At 36.7% G+C, this 24938-nt stretch overlaps 1 protein-coding gene across 1 annotated transcript in view; it reads left to right on the top strand.

Moving 5' to 3' along the window:
- Positions 1 to 24938, top strand: part of LOC128740149 (muscle M-line assembly protein unc-89-like) — a 181418-nt gene that overhangs the window by 53732 nt on the left and 102748 nt on the right. Inside the window, exons 3-4 of the mRNA XM_053835670.1 lie at positions 9769 to 10842; positions 12629 to 13390. Of these exons, the coding sequence (XP_053691645.1) occupies positions 9769 to 10842; positions 12629 to 13390 (1836 nt within the window). The remainder of the gene's footprint in view (positions 1 to 9768; positions 10843 to 12628; positions 13391 to 24938) is intronic.

Below are 24938 nucleotides of genomic sequence, written 5' to 3'. Positions count from 1 at the left end.
ATAATTATCTATCTCCGCAAAAATTTTTCATCAATTTCTGAGATGGCGTTTTTTGGGAAATCGATTGTAAGTTTTTAAAATGATTGTTTTTCAGTGTAGCAATTCATTTTTATTTTTTCAGTATTTTTTTAATAAAAATTCAGAAAATTTCCTAAAAGTCACTCATAGATCTTTTTACCTTTGTTATACTATAACAAAGGTTTAGGAATTGGTCGAAAAACACGAAATTGATCCGAGGCCCGGAGGGCCGAGCCACATGTACCAATCGACAGGGTTCGACGAACTGAGCAATGTCTGTGTGTGTGTGTGTGTGTATGTGTGTATGTATGTGCGGGGCGCAACTTTTCTATCGCCTGTTTCTCGAAGATGGCTGAACGGATTTGTTCGCTATTACTTTTGTTTGAAAGGTATTATTGCCTAGTACATCACTATTGAATTGTTTCATGGTCCGACTTTTCGTTTGAAAGTTATAAGCAAAAATGTGAAAATTACGTGACACGATTTTCTCCGGAACCAAATGACCGATTTCAACGATCTTAGTATCGAATTAAAGCTCTTGTTAAGGCTAAATTTTTCGGATAAATTTTATTGAAAACAAACGAGTAGTTTAAAAGTTATGCTTAAAAAACCTGTTTTGACAAGGTAATAATTATCGCCTGTTTCTTAGAGATGGCTAAACCGATTCAGGCGCTTTTAGTCTCATTTGAAAGGTAACATAGCCTAATAGATCACTATTGATTTGTTTTTTGATTGGACGTTTAATTTGAAAGTTATGAGCAATTGAAAACAACACATTAAAATTTACAATAATTTATAACGATTTCAGCTAAGATAGTTTATCTAGTTTGAATTATTTTGGCATCAAATTAGAGATTTTAATGCTGCAAATATATCTGCAAAATTTTAGAAGAATCGGTTTTGCCGATCAAAAGATATTAACCCTCCAACACTCGCGCCAACTTTGTAATACGGTTACTCGCGCGCACAATGGCCCAAAGCCAAAAAGACATGCGCACTAGAGTTTTGACTGAAAAAACTTGGTTTTAGGTTTATGAAACCTTCGGAAGAATTTCTTGAAATTGAAAGTTCTATCATCTGGTGCAATTTAAATTTTGATTAACCCCCCTAAAAGTGAAATAAAAAAAAATATTTTTCTTCAGTTTCAATATAACACATTGATGTGTTCTGCAAAGTTTTAGAACATATTATTACAAGAAATTTTGTTGAACACAGTAACCTTCTATCTATTCAGCGAAGATAGAAAAATCTTATTTATTGTTTATGAATTTGTAAAATCAGTATTTTATATTTTAACTCTTTTTGTAATTGTTGTATGACTTTTTCATGTATTATAAAATTGTACAAATAGTAAAAATACACAACTTTGCTGAATATAGTGTACCTCTATGTTTGTTTGTTTAGGTACTGTAGAACTTTTATTATAAAAAATACCTTAATTTTGACTCCAAATTACTCGACTACCAACAGATAAATTTTAAACATTTTACATTTGCTGATAGTTTTGCTGCATACAGACACCATTTTTCCATAAGAAGAAACGAGAGAAAATTCCAGTTGGGATCAATTGCGGTACACTTCACATGCTGATTGCTTCGTTTCTGTGATGTCAGTTTATGCTGATCTATTTTCCCAACAATTTAAAGCATTAATGCATTGAATAATTATGACATTTTCCTCATAACAAGTTAATTGAAGAATATACGTTAGTTAAACAGCGATTTGTAACTTTATAACAATATGGCATTCAAAAACCTACACGTGTTGTACAAAATGCAACAGCGTGAAGGTTAATAAAAATTGTTGAAATTTATTTAAGAAAACTTTATTAATGTCAATCAAAAAGAATGGCATTACAGGAATTTATGCATAGGTCAAAAACCTACAAATTAGACCTATACTAGGCAATGTATATGTTAAATAATAATATTTCCTCTTACAACTTACTTTTACTTGCACTTACTCAAATTAGTAACAACCAACTTACCCTTACTCAGTAATTTCATGAAAAAAGGATCTATAAAATTTTATAAGTGCTCCTATTTTGTTAAAATTGTGAACACTTATTCAATTTCCAACAATTTTATGAAAACCAACGAACTACGTAACGTTAACCAATAGATGAATTATGTTCCGAAGACGTGTCGATTTCTATCTCAAATAGCAAGTAAGACCGTATAACAAAGGTTCCTTTCACCACTAGGTGGATTAAATCGGGTTTTTTTTTGTAGGTGCTATAATTTTTGAGTTAAATTTTTCATTAAAAAAAGAAAAAAAAATTAAGCCCTTTCCAAAACTTAGTTTAGACCAATTTTGGAAAAAAGTTGATTATTTACATGAACGCTATACACACACAAAGTTTCATTGAATTCTGAGAGGGTGCTGCCAGCTCCATAGACGAGTTGGCGTGAAATCCGTCGATTACAAGCTCGAATAACTTGAAAGTGGCAGGTGCCACACAATGATGCGATTCATATTTATTGTACCGTCATCCGGGGATATTTGCAACACCGGGGTTACTTGCAACACTTTGGCGCATCGCGCTTTTGACAGCTTTAACGCATTTGTTTGTTAACATAGCCATTTGTACCCAATGCCATTTTAAAGAAGGGATGTTTACCTATTGTTTAGTTAAGTTTGATCCATTACATCATTATTTTGCTTGTTTTTATACGATTGGAAAGTAATTTCACTTTCAGAGTAGGAAAAATGGATGTGCAAAGTTGCGTCAGTCCATTGACATGGAATTATTTTTTATTGTTTGGTTTGGTACACAATAAGTGCATCATATAAGCTAACAAATAGCAACTTTGAGCTTTGTTTATATTTTGAACTTGGAGAAGAAACGATGAATTCGTGTTGTTACTTCCAATATGGCGCGGTTTGCAGCACTTGTAAAAATGAAAATTATCGTATTAGACAGTATGTACAAAGAAAGTTTGCATCTGTACGATGTTATTTTGTCTACCACCATCTCCAGAAAAATTAAAATTGTGAAAAATTCCACGTGCCTTGAAACGGCAATTTGGAGTTCGCCGACATGCTGCATTTTCACCGAATATCTTTAAAAAAGCGCTAGACGAAATTGGGCAACAAAAAACGCCTCCAGCATCACTTGTTTTACTACAAATACATTCAAAATATCTCAAAATAGTCATTCGCGGTTTGAAATCAGATATAAAATCATAAGAAATGCAAAATCAGAAAAGTGTTACAAGTAACCCCGTTTACTGGGTAACTTGCAACACCCCTATTTTCGGTTCATTCTGCAGATTCATTTAGTTTATATTTTTTCTCATAAGCATAAATCATAAGTATTCACCACTATACAAGTTTTGGCTACTTACATTTTGACCTAAACGCTATACTTCGAAAGTTATACTAAGTCAAAGTTCAAAAGTGTTGCCAGTATCCCCGGATGACGGTATTGTATTGTATTTATTGATATCTTTCCGGCCATCTTTTTTATGAACAGGAAACATATGTGCAGTATTCCATACAGACGGAAATACACTCAAGTCTTTTTTACGCAGTATGTTTTTTTTTCGATTAATCAAGAACGGTGCAACAGGGACAATTTACGAAATACGTGACGAATGTCGGGCGTCTCGAATTTATTGAGAAATAAATGAATGGTCCTTAGTTAACCCGCTCTAAATATTCGAAAAAACAAACTGTGTAAAAAAAGTAGGGGAAACAAGGGAGACTTGATCCCCATTTTGTTTTATGTATATTTCTCAAAAGCCCACTAGAAAAAAAACCTGGGTTTACAATTTTTCGGCAGTTTACAATACAGCTTACTACCTACAATTTATCAGTTAGTGATACGTAGCGCTAAACAAAAGTTGTGGGATATTTTGGAAAGTTCAGAAAGTTATACCGTTCTGATTCAAACTTCGAACACTTAAGCTATGCTGAAACTTTCTTCAAAGAAAAATGTTCGAAAACAGGTTTATTTTACTCCCATAAATGGTTTAATAGCATGACAATTTTATTATTTTCGTGTTAACATTTTAAAAATGAGGATAAAATGTTAATTTACATTGAAAAACACTAAAAAACTGCAGTTCGGTTTTGATTCAAACTTCGAACACTTTCATGGTCGACATCCAAAGCTCGAATATTTCAGTCTCAGGCATCGAACACTTGTATTACTTTGAAAAGTATTAATGTTTTTAGTGTCATTCAATTAAATAAGTGAAATTTCATCCTTTTTCTAAACACTGTCTTTTTAAATCCACCTAACAGTATGATTTAAATTTTTCACACAATAATTAGTTTCAATCCGTACTTCTGTAGTCAATTGCTAATATTTTCAAAATCTATGTACCACATCTAAAGCAAGTTAAAGTTAACTTTGTATAGCTTTACAATGCAGATAATTCATTTTCTCGAAGGAAAATCCGGATAAACCGGATATTATTCGTGGGTGTTCGAAGTTTGAATCACACTTCAAAACATGATTCAAACTTCGAACACTTTTTATTTATCTAATATCTTTGAAATAATGCATGAAATATTGTATTTTAACCCTCTAACGGGTAAGACCGTCTGTAGACGGCCTTCGCTTTTGGAGCTCCAGAGCCGCATACAAAATTTGTTTTTAATTGGCAATATGCAAAATGTGTTCAGAACAGATTTCTTGACATTTTGATACTAATATCATAACATTCTGACCATGCATTCAAAAGTTATCATCTTTCGAAAACAAAAATTCCGAAAAATTCCGAAAATAATTAATGCGCGAATATTCCGTTTTTTACTTTTGAAGGAAAAGGTCATCTAGAACAAAATGATTGACCTAAAAATAATTTCTATGAGTAAATTTCATGCATTATTTTAACTTTGTAATATATCTGAATTGAAAAAATATATGAGCAGAGCGTTAGACATGAAAAAAGAAAAAGAGAAATTGGACTTTTTCTTACCTAGCGCTCCTCCAGCTCATTATTTTTGCATGAAAATCAGAACATAAGGTTTTCTTGAGTGTACTTTCATGATAAAATAGTCATTAGGTTGATCGCATCGTTTTTACGGTGTTGCCCGTTAGAGGGTTAACAATGATTTAGTACATATATATCTTGCACTTACCTAATAATCGCGAAGTGGGAAGGTATATGTTCTAAAATTGGTAAAATAATGCAAATGAAAAAACAGCTACTTTTGCACGAAACGCTAAGAGGATGCGAAAGAAGTTAAAATCTGAGTTCTCACTTTATTCCAGTGCCTGCTGATTTCTTACAAGGAGTCCTACATTTCAATGTCATACCTCACCGGATAGAGGACATTCTAACGAACACGGCGGTGTACAATAAGCATACTATATTATCATTTAGCGATACTAACGAGCATTTTATTCTGAAGTGTTCGAAGTTTGAGACTGTTCTAAGTTTGAATCAGAACGGTACATATTCAAAATATGCGGGAGACTTGATCCCCAGTTTAGGCACAATTGATCCATTTGCAAATATATATATATATATATATATATATATATATATATATATATATATATATATATATATATATTTTTTTTTTTTTTTTTTAAAGGTCAACTTCCATTTGCAAGTTTTATTAAAATAGGCCTAGTTCATGTAGTATTATTATTTAGTGTACAACAGTTTAATTCAAAAATATAAAAAGTATTTAGATATCGTTAAGTGCATCGATCTGTTAAAGTATAGCTTTGGACATCTTTTATAATTTGCGACGAGAACTTTTTCGTTGGGTTTTAATTTTTGAAGCATTATATTTTTCCTGTTCAATAATCAGAGCAGCCTCCAGCTTCAATTTCGTTGGTGCATATGTAAGGATGTGTATCTCGTTTTCCTACTCTTCGCACATTTTTACGTGCTGGTACCTTTGGGAATGGCTTTATATCTACAGGTGTTTTGATAATTGTATTGTTCGGAATCATCGATTTTGGTACCTGATTAATAGAATTCTTCAAAGAAGATGAGTTGTTTTGTTCAGATGAATTCTTTGTCCGAACAGTCTTTCTTCTTCCTTGGAAAATGCACGGGTTGCTCCTCCGTAGTCCGGTTGGTAAATGATCTTTTCAGAAGCATTTTTTCGTTTTCTCACATATCGCTTAAGTGTCGTTAAATTCAAATTGAACATCTTTGCGGTCGTTCTGACCGGATCTCCGGACCATTCGTGATTTTTACATAACGAATGTTTACGAGATGGAGAATTGTTCATTTTATTATTTACGACATAACGGCCTCCAAGCTCTTCATTTCCTAACAAAAGGATCAAGTGTCACTGAAATTATGTGGATCAAGTGTACCTGTCGTAGTAAGTTTTACTGAAAATTAATTTTGTAAAATAAATACAAGTTTTATTGTGAAATGTATACAGCATCAATGAATAAACATGTTTAGCTAATTTTTTGTTTGAAAAGCAATTCAAAGATTTTAAGGCAGTTCTCCGTACCCAAAAACGTTGGGCATCACTAAGAAAAGAAGTACCTATAGAGGATTATTCCGTTGCAAATCTTATTAAATTATATTTTCCTTGCAATGCAAAAACTTATTACAGTTTTGTTTTGCAATTTTGTTAGTTAAATGATATGTACAATTTTATTTTTTTCTGCATAAAAAACTTCAAGGTCAGGCCCTAAGGGTTGTACGAAAGCGTGACGTAGGACTATATCAGATCGTTAGATCAAAGACTGATGTAAACTGCATTTCTGGCATATGTATGTTTATAAGAATCTGTGAGTGGCATTGTTTAAGTGAATGTTTAAAAGAGAAGAGCAAAATATTCAGATTCAATTCGTCATTTAATGCAATGGTGGCTTTGAAAATACGTGGACGGGCGTGCATAAGTAGAACGCCTGCAACCTTTGAGACATAGAAATTTCTTTTAAAAAACACTTGTGTGCACCATAAAGGTTGAAATGGAGATAAAGGTACCACACGGGTGAGGGGTCTCAATCCATCATGAAATAAATAAATTCATCTCTCCAAAAACCCCCGCATGCCAAATTTGGTGCCATTTGCTTGATTAGTTCTCGAGTTATGAAGAAATTTGTATTTAATTTGTATGGGATCTTCCCTTCTTAAAAAAAGCAAATGTTCTAATCCACCATAGAAAAACTTCCCCCCTACTGTTAAAAGACGGATGGGTCTCATTATACTATAGAAAAATTCCTGCCTTCTAAAACCCCCACATGCCAAATATGGTTCCATTTGCTTGATTAGTTCTAGAGTTATGAGGAAATTTGAATTTCATTCGTATGGGTGCCCCCCTCTTAGAAGAAGATGGGGTGTCAGTGCACCATAGAAAAACATCTTACCTCCAAAAACCCCCACGTGCCAATTTTGGTTCCTTTTGCTTGATCAGTTCTCGAGCTATGAGGAAATTTGTATACTATTTGTATGAGAGCCCCCCTCCTAAAGAGGGGAGGGGTCTCAATTTACATAGAAAAAATTCTTGCCTTCTGAAACATCTACATTCCAAATTTGGTTCCATTGTCTTGCTTAGTTCTAAAGTTTTGAGAAAATTTGTATTTCATTTGTCCAGGAGCCCCCCCTCTTAGAAGGAAAAGAGGCCTCAGTACACCGTAGAAAAAAATCCTGCCTTCTGAAACCCCCATATGCCAAATTTGGTTCCATTTGCTTGATTAGTTCTCGAGTTTTGAGGAAATTTGTATTTCATTTATATAGAAGCCCCCCTCTTACGCTCCCCTTAAAATTACTCTCTCATCTATCCAATCTATCCAACGACATATAAATTGTTCAGTTTCGTTCAGTAGTTTAGTATTTATTAGCGTTTAAAATCTTTCATTCAAACGTTATACTTCTATTTTCCTTTTCACAAAGTGCTACCCAGTCCCAGTATAGTAAACAAAGACGTACTGCCCACAAATGGAAGACAGTCACATCTGCAAAATCGTGCAACTACGAAAAACGCTGTTGAAGCCATGACAATTTTTCTTTAATATTGAATCGATTTTGGAAACAAATCGTGCAAATCGTCATAAAATCATTTGAATGTACATAACAGAATACTTTTACAAACAATTTGTTCACAAGTGACCTAAAATTTGTTCCAAAACTGCCGAAGTTACTGATATGCGTTTATTTGTGCTTTAATAAGCAAGAATAAACGCATAACAGTCACAGGCACAGCATGCCTTGATCCTTGCGTTGTCGGTGACTCGGCAGTATTTTCAAGACCACGTGTCGTTGCTTTGATAATTCACGTGCTCGTTCAATTTAATTGTTCAAAATGTCCTTTTTTACTCAAATCTCTACTTTCCTGTGTGTCCGGAACACTCCCAAAACGTGTCCGAGTATGACCAATGTGAACCTGGACACTATATGTGACAACAAATGAACTATTTCAAACTAGTTTTGCAATTTCGAGTACCGACTTAGAGATGTCACATGTTGTATTTAAGTTAAATTAAGAAACTGATCCCCGTAGAGGAATCCGGAACATTCACGGACATGTTTAGATGGCCAATGGCGTCTTGAACACTTTATACGACTACCAATAGTATATGTTTACAAATACGTGAATTTATAGGTGTCACATGATCGGTTTGTTGTGATTCAAGGTGCTTCTATGTTCAAGTCCCATATATTCCGGAACTTGTTCCCACTGTAATTTCGGAATCGTACATCCGATCCAAATTCTCCTCAATAGTGTTCTTCTAGGTCATAAAATCTTCCGTTTGGTAGTTGCTACAGGTGAATCGGTCCAGGCATTTCCCAAAAACAAATGCTTATTGATATAGTTTTACTACTGTGACTGTTATGCGTTTATTTGTAATATGGGACTGACATAGTTTGATATTTTTTTCAACATCTTGGGAACAAACATAACTTTTTTATTTGAAATATTGAAAGAACAGTTGATTTAAAGATGATTCCCAGGTTTATCTCAAAAGTGGTGAAAAGTCAGATGGGACTGTTATGCATTTATGGGCAGCGTAGTCCCACGTCAAAAACATTATATTTACTGAGAAACAATGAATGGATCAAGTGTCCCAAGGGATCAAGTCTACCTGGTCTCCCCTACTCGAATTTTTTTTGTCAAAGCTAACAAAGCACGAAGGTGCGCATTAGAACACAACATCGCACAGCCATTGCTTAACCAAACCAAATTATTACGATATTGCTCTAGATGCTGTCGAACAGGTATGTTAACATTAACGCGGATTTCAAGGAACTTGCGCCACAATAACCGCGACAGACATCGGCATTTCCTCGATAATCTGACAAACATGAATAAAAGTGCCCGGCAAAAATCTGGCGATCAATTTGACCAATGGGGAGGAGTTTTTCGGGAAACGTCTTGCAAATTCTGCTAAACGCAGATGTCAAATAATATCTAAAATTAGACGTGTTGACGTTTTTGCAAGACGGAATAACGGAAATCTGGCACATTGCCAAATATGTCAAAGATTTTGAGTTTTGTCTGGCGTGCCATCAAAAATCTGGTGAAAACCAGTTTTATCTGTCAAAATGGCAACCTTTACTGTGACCATAAAATATATTGCTTTTACAAGAATATTTTTTTCATCTATCACTGTAAAGCAGAAAACGTCATCTCTGAGTACTCCAACTGAAAATAATGATAATTCGTGCTTATCAATTTGTCAAGCTTTTGAAGTATTTTATTGGTTAAGTATATAACGTTTAAATCAATCAGTATGTTATGCTCATTATTATCACTAAAGCGTATTAAATATAAAATGTTGCCAGTAGTTCATTAATCCATCGATTTATGTTTTCACAGAAATATTTGATACAAATAGTAATATTTTGACCATCGAACACCAAATTAGAGCTAACCCTCCTCCGACAGTTACCTGGGTCAAAGGACTGTTACAGTTAGGAATGCTAAAAGATCCTCATTTTCGCATTTCGCAACATTTTGATGAAGTCGCAGAACATACTATTGCGGCTTTAGTATTTTATGATCCTACTTTCATGGATTCTGGAGAATATGTATGTACTGCAAAAAACAATTTGGGAGAAGCTACTGTAAGTTACAATCTTAAATATTCTAACGAAGAAGAATATTTCACTTGGTTAATAAAGAAAAAACCATCGGAAAAACTAGCTCGTGAATTAGAATTGGGAATAATAGTACCGAAAGACGCTCCTACATTTGATGTTGACGAAATACTGGCTCAAGTGGATGCTCAGTTTAGTCCAGCGATAAATGAAAATGCGGATAATACCGATGAAAGTAGCAATATTATGGAATCTGAAAATTCGAATCAAATTAATACTGGTAGTAATAAACGAGATATGCTGAGCAAATTGACTCTACCAAGAGTGTCAGAAATTCCAGAATTGGAAGACTTGGAGGAAAGCCTTGAAAGTATCGACCAACAACCTACTTTAGTAGTAAAAAACGAAGAGCTTCTAACTCGCCAAGGGAAATCAAATGAAAATACTCAACAGGAAGAATCTACTTACGTACGAAAGAAGAAACAGATTGATATTGACATTGAAGAATTAGAACGGCGAAACAAATTTGATTTTGTTTCCGCTATGTTGAACATGAGAGTGGAACTGGGTAAAACATTCAGATTATTTTCATATGTCAAGTGCCGCGGAGATATTACGGCCGTATGGAAACATGATGGAAGAGTTCTAAAAGAAGGCCTTCGCTCTTCGTTTATCACAACTCCGAATGGAACTTGCATTTTAGAGATTGAAAAATGCAAATTCAGAGATGCTGGTCAATACACATGCGTAGTTAAAAGTAAGACTTATGGGGAAATAGAGCAATCCTGTACAGTAACTGTTTACGCGACTGAAATAAAGGGAGAGAAACCAGTATACACTAAAGTAATCACCGGTATGTACTAAAGTTAGTTTGAATACATTTAGCATTGTACAGTATACCATTTGTAATGACAACTGTTTGCACTTATCCAAGTTTCAATGTGTACCTTACTTTGTTTAATATAATAATTTTTCAGCCATGCATGTTAATATAAAAATTTATTTCTCCGAGGTAAAGCAATAAGTTGGCTTAAATTTCTCCTTAAAAACTCCTTACAATACATAATCTAACAGCTTCATCTACAAGGATGATTTCACTTGTATACCTATGTGTATGGTGGCGTGTTAGAAGTTTGCATGCGAATTATGTGCGTCCAGCAGCGTGTGATACAGACAGCGTGCAGAAAGGTAGGGAGACAACCTGAATGACCACCAGCGTTACCGGTGGTGAATTTTGTAAGTTTTTGTGGGACTTGAATTCCGAGATATACGCGCTGATGCTCAATGTTATAGTTCTACCCGGTTGATTTATTGATGTTTCATAATGGTAATTACCAATAAAAATGCTATTTTGCCATAAATCATCCATTTATGGTTTCGAACAAAATTAGAAACAAAGTTACTTGGAAAGAGTATGCTGGCTGCAACTCAGTTTCAAAAACAAGCGCACCAACAAATGTAATTTAATCTGCTTTCCAACAAAACTATTTTTTGAATGCATATTTTAACACATTTTAATGGTTTCAGAAAAGAATGGAAAGCTTTTTCCATCGTTAGCTCTCTAACAGGTGACATCACAAAAATGACCGCTATATTTTTACCATGTAAAAAGTAGTGCGCGATACTGAAATAACAAGAAATTTTTTTAACCTATAATCTTTTATAACAAAACAATTTGGTTTTGGCTTTTAAATTAGGTACCCTATTTTCTTTCCATCAGTTTTATTGCATCAAGCCGATTTGATTTGATGCGTCGCAAGATGAGTTATTCTAAAATACATAAATGTCCCCAAAAACCGAGTATCGGATGTTTTGGGACCGATGCTGAAGTGGCCATTTGCTTTGAAAATGTCTTTATTATACTTTCAATAGTCTAATGTTTTCAAGGTGATGTAATTTGATGAGCCGCATCATCCTAAAATTCAAAATTTTCCTCAAAAACCGGGTATCGGATGTTCCGGAACCGATGATGAAGTGGCCATTTGGGTCCAACATGTCCCTATTGTACTTCCAATAGTCTTATTTTATCGTGCCGATGTGACTTGATGTGCCGCATGATGAATTATCTCAAAGTACAATAATGTCCTCCGGGACCTGGTAGTGGATATTCCGGAACCGACGCAGATGTGGCCATTAGTCAACAAATATTCCCTGACACATCTTGGGTGCCAGTTTTATGTCATACTTTTCAAACGAGGTAAAGAAAACGAGATTCGGATTGAAAATGGATGAATGAGCATAATCGACCACAATGCATATGTAACTTGTTTCTAATGCATTAGGAGGGTTAAACTAGATAAATTCACGAATCAAATGCCTCCAGTTCCATCCTAAAATATGGGAGCCCCCTTCTTAGGGGGAGGGGTCTCTAACAATCATAAGAACCTTCCTCAGCCCCAAAAACCCCTGCATGCGAATTTTCACGCCGATCGGTTCAGTAGTTTCCGATTTTATAAGGAAAATACGGACGGACAGACAGAAATCCATTTTTATATAAAAGATATTTTTATGTTGTGTTTTGATGGTTTGTGTACAAAGTTATATGTTTACGTAATTGTTTGTTTTCGTACATTAAAAAATAGTTACGATTACTTATTTCAATGTTCAGATATATTTTAAAGCAAATATTTTTGTTACAGAAACTTACAATCCCATTAAGGATGAATTGTACTTAGATTGCACTGTAAGAGGAGATCCAATGCCGGAAACTATTTGGATTATAAATGGCACGTTCTTGCATAAAAATAGTGGTCCTAAATTTTTCTTTCGAAAATGGGATGATGGAAGACAACAATTAACAATTTTTCAACCTCGAAAAGAAGACAGTGGACGATATGTTTGTCGCGCACGCAACTGTGTTGATAAAACAGATATGGTTTACTATTTAAACTGGAAAAACAGTGACGAAGAAGTTATCAAAGAGTTTGAAGATGAGATGCATAAAAAAATAGAGAAACCCATACGTAGTCGGCATTTGCGACCTAAAGAATGTGAATACAAACCAGAAGATGAATACCTCCTCAAATGGTCAGAAGAAAGAAATCGACACGAAAAAGAGTATCCTTATAACTATAAGCTGCGCTTCGTAACTCATCTTCAAGATAAAACAGTTCTAGAAGGAACTAATTTGAAATTTACTTGTTATGTGGACGGGAAATATCCCCAATTCATGTGGTATAAAGATGACATGCCGATAGTACAGGGGAGGAAATACCGACAAAAGCTACGCCGAGATGGAAAAGTAACATTAGAAGTAATTAATGTTACAACAGATGATGCAGGAGTGTACAAAATTGAAGCCAAAAACTATGCCGGAGTTATTTCGTCGAAGTCTACAGTAACAGTGTATCAGAACCCTTACATTAAATTTACTCCACCTATGTTTGCAAGCACAATTTTAGGTACAACGACATCGAAAATGGGGCAAACTTACATGTTAAGAATAGTTTATTCATCATTTTGAACAGAAAGTTTTGTAATATAATTCTTTTGAATTCGCTGTCAAATTAGAGCAATTCCCTTAAAGGTCATCTGTTGCATCGACTACCTTTCGATCTTAAAGAAATTGTGTACATATATACCGACTGTTGCCACCTATTTATTATTGCCATATATCTTTCTTTTCGATTTTTTAAAAGGGCGTATCACAAGTTAGTAATGTTTGATTCAGAAAAATCATAGCTTCAAAATTACTCGTCTAATTTACATGGAATTTTTGACAATATACAGAAAATCTTACAAAAAATCGAAACAGGCAAACTATCATAACCATTTGAAGAATTTTTTTTACTTTTATTTGTCGTCACATAAAGTAGACCATATACATTACAATAAAATGCTTAACTAACTAATCCTAGAAAATAATTATTTCTTCAGTTATATATTTCTAATCCGCTCTATTGTCCATGGTAACATCAAAAGTTTTCCAATATACATTGTAGCAGGACAGCATTCTATTTGAAGGATCATTTTTGGAATTTGATTCTTTGATTATTTGATTTGAATTGATTTGATTATAGTCGTTGTAGTGGAACTGTGGGTAAGACGGACAGGTGATTGGTTTTGCCATTTAAAAAATTCGTAAATATTTTGATGGGCATATCTCATGATGTCTATACGTTCCCATCATTACTTAGAAATTTCAAATTTTGTTCACATATGAGTCATTGAGGGTGCGGATGTTACTTTTATGTCATCGAAATTAAGCTTCTTGATTTTGCTTGATGGCCATTTATCATGCTTATAAAGAGAAATTTATCGGGAAAACGTATACTATAATCCAGTTAGCAGCGGCGCCAGGTATGAAATAGATTTTGGTATGCTTGTTTATACTGCCGATGCTGCTGCCAAACAATTTTCGATTGATAGTCCTCTGAGGGATGGCGTGGACTACCCCCTTCACTTCACTTCTTCTTCAAAGTTGTGTTACACTTTCAAGCTTAAAATTTCACAGCCAGCCGTTTGAAGCACAGGAAAATTTACTGGGCTGGTTTTACGATCCTCGTCGTCGTCGTCGTCGTCAGCAGCTAACAGCCGGGGTGGTTCATGCTGTTTTAAGTCTACTCGATCTTGGGTTACTCGTTGCCCATTACCCAGGCGTTTCTGAAATCGCAGTTTTTCACAAAACATAAAAAAATGTCGCTTTAGACTTGAACGAGCCATCTCGCACGCTGAGTTTTTCTGCTCTGAGTGCTGGAGGGGTTGTTGCATAGAACCATTTTCCTTACGACGTGTCCGGTTCACCGTAGCTTACCGACTTTCGCCAAATGTACGTTGGTAATCCCCTCAAGCAGTGTCTGTTGCCCTTGATTCATATATCTCCGTTATTTACTTTTCGTTTTCAGTTTGTACTTCACCAAATGTCGTCCGCAAAGGCGCGTATGTCTTCCATAAGCATTGTCAAATCCATAAAAACTATCAGTCTAATAGGGGGTTCGTACAGGTTCATATGGCGGTTTATGCCTCTTAATCGTAGCATTTTGCGAAGGGTAAAGTAGGCTCGATATTTTGCTTTAATATGCCGCTTTATCTCCTTATTTGTGTTGTTGTCCGCGGCTACCAGCGATCCCACATGGACGAATTCAACTACCATTTATGGTTTGTCGCTGTCAACAATTACCGTCCTCGAGAAAGGCACGTTCCACTCATTTGAGCCTCTGTCGTTCATGGATTTGGTCTTCGACGCGTTTATTTTAAGCCCAATCGTCCTAACCTCTGTTTTCAGGCTAGCGCAGATGGCCTCCGCCGTGACAATGTTTCTGGCTGTAATACCACGGTCACCTGCGTGGCCTAAAAGCTACCAAACCTGTTTCGATATCTGCTTATCGAATTACATCAAGAGCGATATTGTAAATCATGCAGGATAAGTTGTCAGCAGCACCCTCGCCGCGTTTCGGAGAGACTTTATCCTATGGATTCAAATAACCTCTTGTAGTCGAAATTTAAACATACAACGTACCCAACTAACACAATTGGTTTTAAATAAGAATTGGTAACTAATTGCTACTAATAACTAATAACTAATTGAAACTAATTAAAGCTAATTGCTGATCTTTAGTTTTGTCATACTCATTTACAACCAATTTAGGACTGAAAAAGTGTAAGAAACGAGCTAAAATGTAACATGTTTGTGAAATATTTCCAAGTGATGCGTATGCGTTGCATGGTTTTCGTACTACCAACAGAAAAACTTATTTGCGCTGTTGACAGGATTTTTTTCTGATATTTCTCTTGAGTTATGTATTTACAAGCTAAATAATGTCAGATATTTTTCGCATGATAGAATGGCTATCATATAATTCGGTAAGTCATCAATCAGTCAAAACAGTATTGTAGCGTTCAAATAATCCAAACTAAAATGCGATTTTAAATTTATCGGGAACTTTGCCATTCTACTTCCATAAAATTGATGCGCTCAAGAAATGCGTTGATAAGGAAAAATGGAGTGAAGTTGAAATGAACATAATTTTTTGACGATCTCACAATACATGCTAGTCTCTATGAAAACCTGTGGGATTTTTCATTTTAATTATATTAAATGTTCCTTTTACACATAAAATCATTCTACGACACAAAAATAATAATCTATTTTATTTTTGCGCAGCCATCGGCCATATTTATACAAGAATGCGTACAAATGTCGATCAACATTTGAAAAGGGCGAACAAGCCAAATGTCAAACAGAATGAGTGAGAGTTCATTTTCCTATACTGCTCCAGCAAAAAATAACTTGACCATACTCGTGTTTTTAGTCGTTGACTTTGAAATGCGGTCAGACATTAATATTAATATTTTTACCTTTGTTATATTATAACAAAGGTTTAAAAATTGGTCCGTGCTAACGATAAACGGAAGTTCTAAGAGAAGTTAAACCGTTCGCGCAAAGGCTATGTGCCGCAGGCCGATATGTGTCGGGACTCAGACGGTAATCTTCTCATGAACGAACCTGAGGTGAACGAGAGGTGGAAGCAGTATTATGGCGAGCACCTTAATAGCGATGTAGCTGAACATGAAGGTGACGCTATGGCAACAGATCTTGGAGCACGTGCAGAAGACGACAGAATACCAGCCCCCGACCTCCAGGAGGTAGCAGAAGAGATCGGTCGGCTGAAGAACAATAAAGCGGCAGGGGCTGATCAGCTACCCGGCGAGCTGCTGAAATACGGTGGTGACGCACTGGCTAGAGTGCTGCACTGGGTCATTGTCAAGATTTTGGAGGATGAGCTACTACCGGAGGAGTGCACGGAAGGCATCGTGTGTCCGATCTACAAAAAGGGCGACAAGTTGGATTGTTGTAATTACCGCGCAATCACACTGTTGAACGCTGCCTACAAGGTACTGTCCCAACTTTTATGACATCGATTATCACCATTTGCAAAGGAGTTCGTGGGGCAATATCAAGCGGGATTCATGGGTGCCCGTGCCACCACGGATCAGATTTTCGCGCTTCGGCAAGTGTTGCAGAAATGTCGCGAATACAACGTGCCCACGGATCATTTATTCAACGACTTCAAGTCGGCGTATGACACGATCGATTGAGATCAGCTATGGCAGATTATGCACTACTACGGATTTCCGGATAAACTAACGTGATTGGTCAAGGCGACGATGGATCAAGTAATATGTGTTGTGCGAGTATCAGGGGCAGTCTCGAGTCCCTTTGAATCTCGAAGAGGGTTACGGCTTTCATGTTTGCTGTTCAACATCGCTTTGGAGGGTGTGATAAGAAGAGCGGGTATAGACACGAGTGGCACGATTTTCACGAAGTCCGTCCACCTTCTCGGTTTCGCTGACGACGTTGACATCATTACACGTACCTTTGAGAGGATGGCGGAAACGTACATCGGACTGAAAGCTGAAGCTAAATGGATTGGACTTGTCATTAATGTATCGAAAACAAAATACATGAAAGGAAGAGGTTCTAGAGAAGTGAATGCTGACCTCCTTCCCCGGATTCATTTAGACGGTGATGAAATCGAGGTGGTAGAAGAGTTCGTGTATCTGGGCTCACTGGTTACCGCAGACAACGACACCAGCAGAGAAATACAAAGACGCATTATGACAGGAAATCGTGCCTACTTTGGACTCCGTAGGACGCTGCGATTGAACAAAATTCACCACCGCACAAAGTTAACGGTAGTACTACGGCGGAGTGCAGATGGAAGACGGAACGTGGAGGAGGCGAACGAACCATGAATTGCATCAGCTGCTTAGGGAACCACCCATCGCTCACACCGCAAAAATTGGTCGCCTGCGATGGGCTGGGCATGTCGTAAGGACCCTACGTAGACTACGTGGCTGGCGAATTGCGGTCATAGACCGAGTGGAATGGAGACGACATCTTCATACAACAGAGGAAACCACGGCCTGGAGCTAATTAAGACGAAGAAGAATTAAAAATTGGTCGAAAAATTCATATACCAATCGACAGGGTTCGATGAACTGAGCAATGTCTGTGTGTGTATGTGTGTATATGTGTGTATGTGTGTATGTGTGTATGTGTGTGTATATATGTATGATGAGCTGGACCGATTTTGATGGTCTTAGCGTCAAATGTAAGGTCTAGTCGTCCCATAAGTTGCTATTGAATTTCATTTTGATCAGACTATTAGTTTAAAAGTTATCTATAAAAATACGAAAAATACGAGACTTCATTTTCTTATAGGTTCCTTAACCGAATTGAACAAAATTGATTGCATATGAAAGGGGAGCCTTTTAAACCCTTAACTTCCAAATTTTATGATTTCATGGCTTTTGGTTTGAAAGTTACATAAAGAAATGTGAAAAAAAGTTAGATTTAACTTTTCGGTCGGTGGTCTCTACAGTAGGTGGAGGAAGAGGCACAATTTGTGTCTAAAAATAGCCCAACCCATGTCGCTACGTTAATAAGGGGGGTTGTGCAGACTGCTTTTGTCCAGTGCCTCTGTGGTTCACAGTTACACGGGTACCAACGAGCCACATGCCCTGGCGGGTGTTGTGGTTTCAAATCCGGTTATAATCTCAGATTATAGCTTGGTTCGACCCATGCACCTTCCAGCATTGGACAAAAGTAGGAGTCACAACGACAACTTGTTAAGCGTAACTACCTATTACCCTCTCTTCCTTTCCACTCTTTCCCCTCCATTCCCAAAAAAATTCTTCTTCATTACTTTGCCTTACCGTCCCTTCATCAATTGTAGAACCATCGTTACAAAAAAAAATCAGAGGGGTTGTGTACAAGACACGACCGCATATATAGGTGACGCAGGACTACGTAAGTGTCTTTATAGTGATAGTAGCATGTATTCATGCTTGTAATCATTCGATTCTTCATGTATACATGCTATATGCAACATATATACATGCTACATGCGTTGTATGTAACATTTATCAAAGTAGTAACATTGCATACGTTCAATTCTCAAAAGATTGTACATTTGAAAACAATTTAACAAAATCAAGAACACAAACTATTGCTTTCCTGCTACCTTACTGAAATTAAAGATTGTTTTTATTATCCATGGTTTCCCACGTTGCCACGACGTTACCAATTCAATCCTATTTTATCAACAGCACATCTTTTCACTACACTTCTAATGAAACGGCAAGCTTTCGTATTCATACAGAGCCGTATTATAACCGAACAGTACAGCTGTAGCACATTTTTCCAACACAGATATCAAGTTCGCCGAGGTTTAATCGTCTCGCAGTAAAGAATTTGCGATCTGTTGGGACAATGAACTTGTGTCATTTTTTCTGGCACACTTTCCTAACACAGACATCAAATTGGACTAGGTTTAATCGCGTTCGTAAGAAATCTGTTGGCACGAGGGGGCTTTGTTACTCTCTCTGGCGTACTTCCCAAACAAGGACAACAAAATGGTCTAGGTTGAACCACGGTGTTAAGAAATCTTGTTGAAATGAGGAAACTTGGTCACTTGTTTTGGCTTACTTCCCAAGCACAGATATCAAATTGGTATAGGTTTAGATCATCGTAAAGAATCTTCCAACCAATCACCAAGCAAGAATTCTGGTAAAACATAGGTTTATTATTTTCAATAGTTCAACATCAAGAATCCATACTTTTCTTCATTTGGGTCAATTCTTAGAAGATTTTCCGGTCGATTGATGTAAGAATATTGAAAATCGATCGGAAAACCGCTGAGCTATTAGCGCTCAAAACCTTTCATTTTTCGTGACGCTCGCATTTTTCGATTTTTTGGAATGACACCCTATCTCAAAACTTGCCGTAAGACGTAGTCCTACGTCAAAATATTAATATATGCCTGACCGTATTTCAAGGTCATGACTAAAATCACGAGGTTTGGTCAACTAACTGACGCAAAGCAGCAATTGAAACATTCAAAACTATTCTCGGATAAAAGAGTCGCTGATTCTCCTCACTTTGAGAATTGCTGCGTTACTTCACATGCACAAGTATCCCTTCAGCCGTGTTTCCTTGTAAGACAACAGTTCCGAATTTGCGACTGCGAAAGTTAAAGGGAATTTTGATCCTGTTCGTACCAGGAATCATCGAATTACTCGGTGCGGTGCGAAAAAAGTTTGTGCTACTCGCAAGCGAACGAGATTGTCTCCGATTTGGCAAAGAGAAAGAGAGACGGAGCTGGAGACTATATGCCTAATGTGCGGGAGACGTACGATGAATGAGCTATAGGCTGTCTAAAGTGCAGGAGACATTCTTACACTTTTGTGCACGGGTGCGGCACGTTTGAGTAGCTCCGAGTGTTCTAATGTGAGCAGCTCGCATGTATCTTGAAGGGGGACGCAAAATAGATCCGATAGCGACGTGGTGGGATAACGCTTGTAATAAGTTGCTTCGCTCGTATTGATTTCTAATTGTGATATGATCACCTATGTTAAATATTGAAATGAATGTGTAGACTAGTCAGCTACATATATTTATTATATAAATCTACTAGCTAACCCGACAAACTTCGTATTGCCACAAATTATACTGTGTTGTACATAAATCGTGAATCTCGGATGATCTTTGTCAAAATCTCGAGTTTTGCAAGTTTCTGGGGAGTTCATGGGTGTTTTAATATACAAATTTTCCTCACAGTAAAGTAGAAAACAACTCCCCCCATTTCCTAGCTTGATAAAATAAAGCGGATAGCATTTAAATATTCGTCATCATTACAAACCATTTCGCCGAATACCATTTTGCGGAACACCAATTCTCGATTGACCATAACGCGGGATATAGTTTCGCAGAATACCATTTCGCGAATAACCTTACGCGGGATGTACCATTTAACGGAAAATCTTTTCGTAGAAAGTACCATTTTGCAGGGGTGACCCAACTGAAGGAAAGTAATTGAGGTCAGTAGATCTAGAAAAATAAATAAACCTAGATAGAGGTGATCTATACGGCGGGCTGCCCCCGCAGTGGCCGGCGCTTTCGACGGCAAGTCGCCGGCAACACTCGCGGCCTGTGGCCGTCTCGCTCTGAATTATCTAATGTTACTATTGATAGTTTTTGGTGGTCTTGTTATTGATTAATGTTTTATGAAAGAGTCTAAAATTTCTCGAGTTCGATTAGTTTTTGAGTTACGTAAAAATTTCTGTTTTATTTGTATGATAGTTCCCCTACCACAGGGGTGAGGGGTCTCATCTTAAAAAAAATTCCTGCCTCCAAAACCCCCACATGCCAAATTTGGTTCCATTTGCTTGATTACTTTTCGACTTATGAGGAAACTTGTATTTCATTTGTATGGGAGCCTCCCCCCCCCCCCTCCTAAAAAGGGAGAGGGGTCCTAATTCATCATAGAAAAAATTCATGCCTCCAAGAACACCCACATGCCCAATATGGTTCCATTTGATTAATTAGTTCTCGAGTTATGAGGAAATTTGTATTTCATTTGTATAGGAGCCCCCCCTCCTGAAGCGGGGAGAGACTTCAATTCACCATAGAAAAAATTCTTGTCTCCAAAAACACCCACATGTCAAATTTTGTTCCATTTGGTTGATTAGTTCTCGAGTTATGACGAAATTTGTATTTCATTTGTATGGAAGCCCCCCCCCCCTCTTAAAAGGGAGAGGGGTCATTATTCCCCTCCTATAGAGGGGAGGGGTCTCAATGCACCATAGAAAAAAAATTGCCTACAAAAACACCCACATGCCAAATATGGTTCCATTTGATTAATTGGTTTTCGAGTTATGAGGAAATTTGTATTTCATTTGTAGGGGAGTGTCGTCGTGGTTGGGCCACGTTTTGGAAATCGCCCATAACTTTCATTTCAAAAGGAATTTTGGAAATCTAAATACATCGTTGCAAAGGTCTAAGAATAAGGTATATTTCGGGAAAGTTTTGAACTGATTGCTTGAAAAATAAAAAAGTTATAGGCATTTACGTGAAGACAAAAAATGTTGCCATAGTCGGACCATGTTGTACACGTTGGGCCACCGCAGAAAATCTAAGACATACGTATTGAAATTCTATATAGAGACATGAAAAGAATGAATTCCGTGAACACCGGCTCATATAGGTACCAATATCTTATTTTTAATTGCATTTTTGCGAAATTTTGGCGATCTTGTAGAATTAATATTGCTCCAATCGCCTTTTCCGAAGTGTTCAACTAAAATGAAAAAAAAAAACAACAAAAATCTAGATTTTCATCGTATTAATTTGGCTTTATTTCATGACATTTTACGTGACTGACAGTCTCTAGCGATTATTGTGCTTCTGCGCTTAAAATTATGGTGGCCCAACCATGACTACTCAAGTGGCCCGACCTTTACAAATAGCGCCTTTCTAGTATTTCACCTTAGCCTTCTCAAACACCTTACCGGAGGGGGTTTTTCTATAGTCTTAGTGTGCAGCACAACACACTTCATACATTTTCAAAATTTATCTCGATAATTGCATTTCATGAATCATTTCTTGAAGAAAAGTTCATTGCACCTGGAAAACTTTTTTTTGTAAGAATTAGTTACTGAATTCAGTACGGGTGTTTTGAATACACGATTGAAACTCACAATATTGTGAAAAGTTAGCTATCACAGTGAGAAGTTTTAAAATGGTTGTATCATAGATATCATGAGTTGCTAAAACTGTAAAATCGTGATGGCCCGACCATAACAGTGGCCCGACGATAACGACAATACCCTATAGGAGCCCCCTCCCCCCTTCTAAAGTGGGGAGGGGTCTCTAACCATCATAAGAACCTTCCCTGGCCCCAAAAACCCTGATATGTAAATTTTCACGCCGATCGATTCAGTAGTTTTCGATTCTATAAGGAACATTCGGGCTGACAGACAGAAATCCATTTTTATAGGTATAGATTTGTATGGGAGCCCCCCCCCTCTTAGTAGGGGGAGGGATCTCTAACCATCATAAGAACCTTCCCTGGCACCAAAAACCCCTACATTCAAATTTTCACTCCGATCGGTTCAATAGTTTTCGATTCTATAAGGAACATACGGACAGACAGACTGACAGACAGACAGACAGACAGAAATCCTCTTTTATAGGTATAGATTATGTAAATGGCAATGTGTGTCTGTTAGTCAACTATAGGCTCAAAAAAATTTGCATTGATCGTCATAAAAATTTGCGTACAGGGGCGTTTCGCCACCAGGAATGTTTTAGTGCTATCAGTTTTACCCAGTCTCAGAGATGTAGCAAGGAGGGAAGGAGGATTGGTTTCTTTTTCGTGAACCAAAAGAAGGAAATTTACATGTACGAATTTTCAAGCACGGAACTTTAAACTGTGGACTATGCGCTCTACCACAGTGGATTAGTTTTTTACGCCACTGGGCGGAAAAATGAAAATTTGTAAGGGTAAGCGGGGCAAGACCGCCCGCCTAAGCAAAACCACCTGTATAAAAAAAAGTTGTAGCTCAATTTCTAATTTATCTGCTTTAAATGAACAATTGATCTATTACCTACATATAAAAAATAAAAACATAAATATCTGTAATGATTTTCTATTTTTTATTGCGATTTGGAAACACGTCCAAAAAATAGAGTATTTTTTCCATGCGGGGTGAAACACGCCCACTAACGGGGTAAAACCGCTATAGCATATAACTTTAACAATATTCAACCGATTTGAATGAAACTGGTGGCATTGGATTCATGAATTTATCTAATTTAAACAAATTGAATCAGTTTGCTATCAAACAATACATAGTTCCCCGAGATTCGCAAGTTCGAAAGAGTGTCCGGCAACCACTCGTATTGGAAGAATATCAGTAATATAGGTACCGACAGTCTTGAAATTGATACCGTGTAGTTTCCTTAGACAACAAGATGGATCGGGTTAGGCATCCTGGAGTCAATCTTTAAGGACTAGAGAGGATCTAAGATAAAATATAACAATATGGGTATTAAAGTTCCTGCAATTGATCCGGTAGGTCATTTTTTGACATTTCAAATTGTTCTGATTGATAAAGCAGATACATGTTACTTTTCCATTGCTAAGATAATTTGCTATATTTTCATAAAAAATATGTTTATTCTATGTTATTTGTCCCAAGAGGGAGGAATTATTAAAAAAAGCTATATCCGAGAAAACAAGAAAATGTCCATAGCGCCCGCAGGGAAAATTGGCGATTTAGATTTTTCCAAACAGTCCACCAGCTATAAACTAAGCACATTTATATTGTTTTATGTAAATCTGAGATCCTTTGGTCCAAACTATGCAATTATTTTAAAAATCTCCTTATCGCACTAGCATTATACACGACGGTCTTGCGCCGTTCTTTGTGGGCGGTTTTACCCCCAAATGACCGATTTACACATTTCACTATTTATTTCAACAAAACTGCATGAACAGTTACCTAATTTAGGTACTGTCGGATGAAGACAGGATCAGAGAAGCGATGTGGGTTGGATTTACTGAAAGTTTTAACGTTTTGAATAAAATAAACCCTAAGTTCTGCGGGAACAAAGTTATAAAAAACGAAACGATTATAACAAAAAATCTATTTTTATTTATTTCTCCGATAGTTTATATGATATTGCTGTACAAGGTATTGTAAAATATTGCGTACGCATTCAGTAATATGACTGTCATCAACATTTAACACCAATTTGAGCAAGGCCCTGTAAAACCATGGTGGGCGGTTTTACCCCGGCGGGCGTTGTTACCCCGTTTACCCTTACCTATATCAAAATTATTGAACCGATTGTCTTAAAAATGTGCGTATTGAGGTTTTTGTACACGAAGTGTTTTGGCATTATTAGTTTCACTACGTAGTTTTCTGTTTCTATATACGCTGTGTTTAGGTTTAAGTTCTCCACTAATTTACACAGTGATACTTAATGCTAACGCAATATTCAAACACAACGGGATGTTTGTGTTGGTGGTATTACACGGTGTAAATCTGGTTAAAAATGAGACAAGGTCACTATATGAAAAAATTGCATTCGTTTGTCATCAAGGTACCGTTCTGATTCAAACTTCGAACACTTAAGCTATGCAGAAGCATTCTTCAAAGCAA

The sequence above is a fragment of the Sabethes cyaneus genome, chromosome 3 (genome assembly GCF_943734655.1).
Source record: "Sabethes cyaneus chromosome 3, idSabCyanKW18_F2, whole genome shotgun sequence".
Taxonomy (NCBI): domain Eukaryota; kingdom Metazoa; phylum Arthropoda; class Insecta; order Diptera; family Culicidae; genus Sabethes; species Sabethes cyaneus.
Note: the sequence above shows the minus strand (reverse complement) of the source record. Positions and strands in the feature narration are given on the sequence as shown.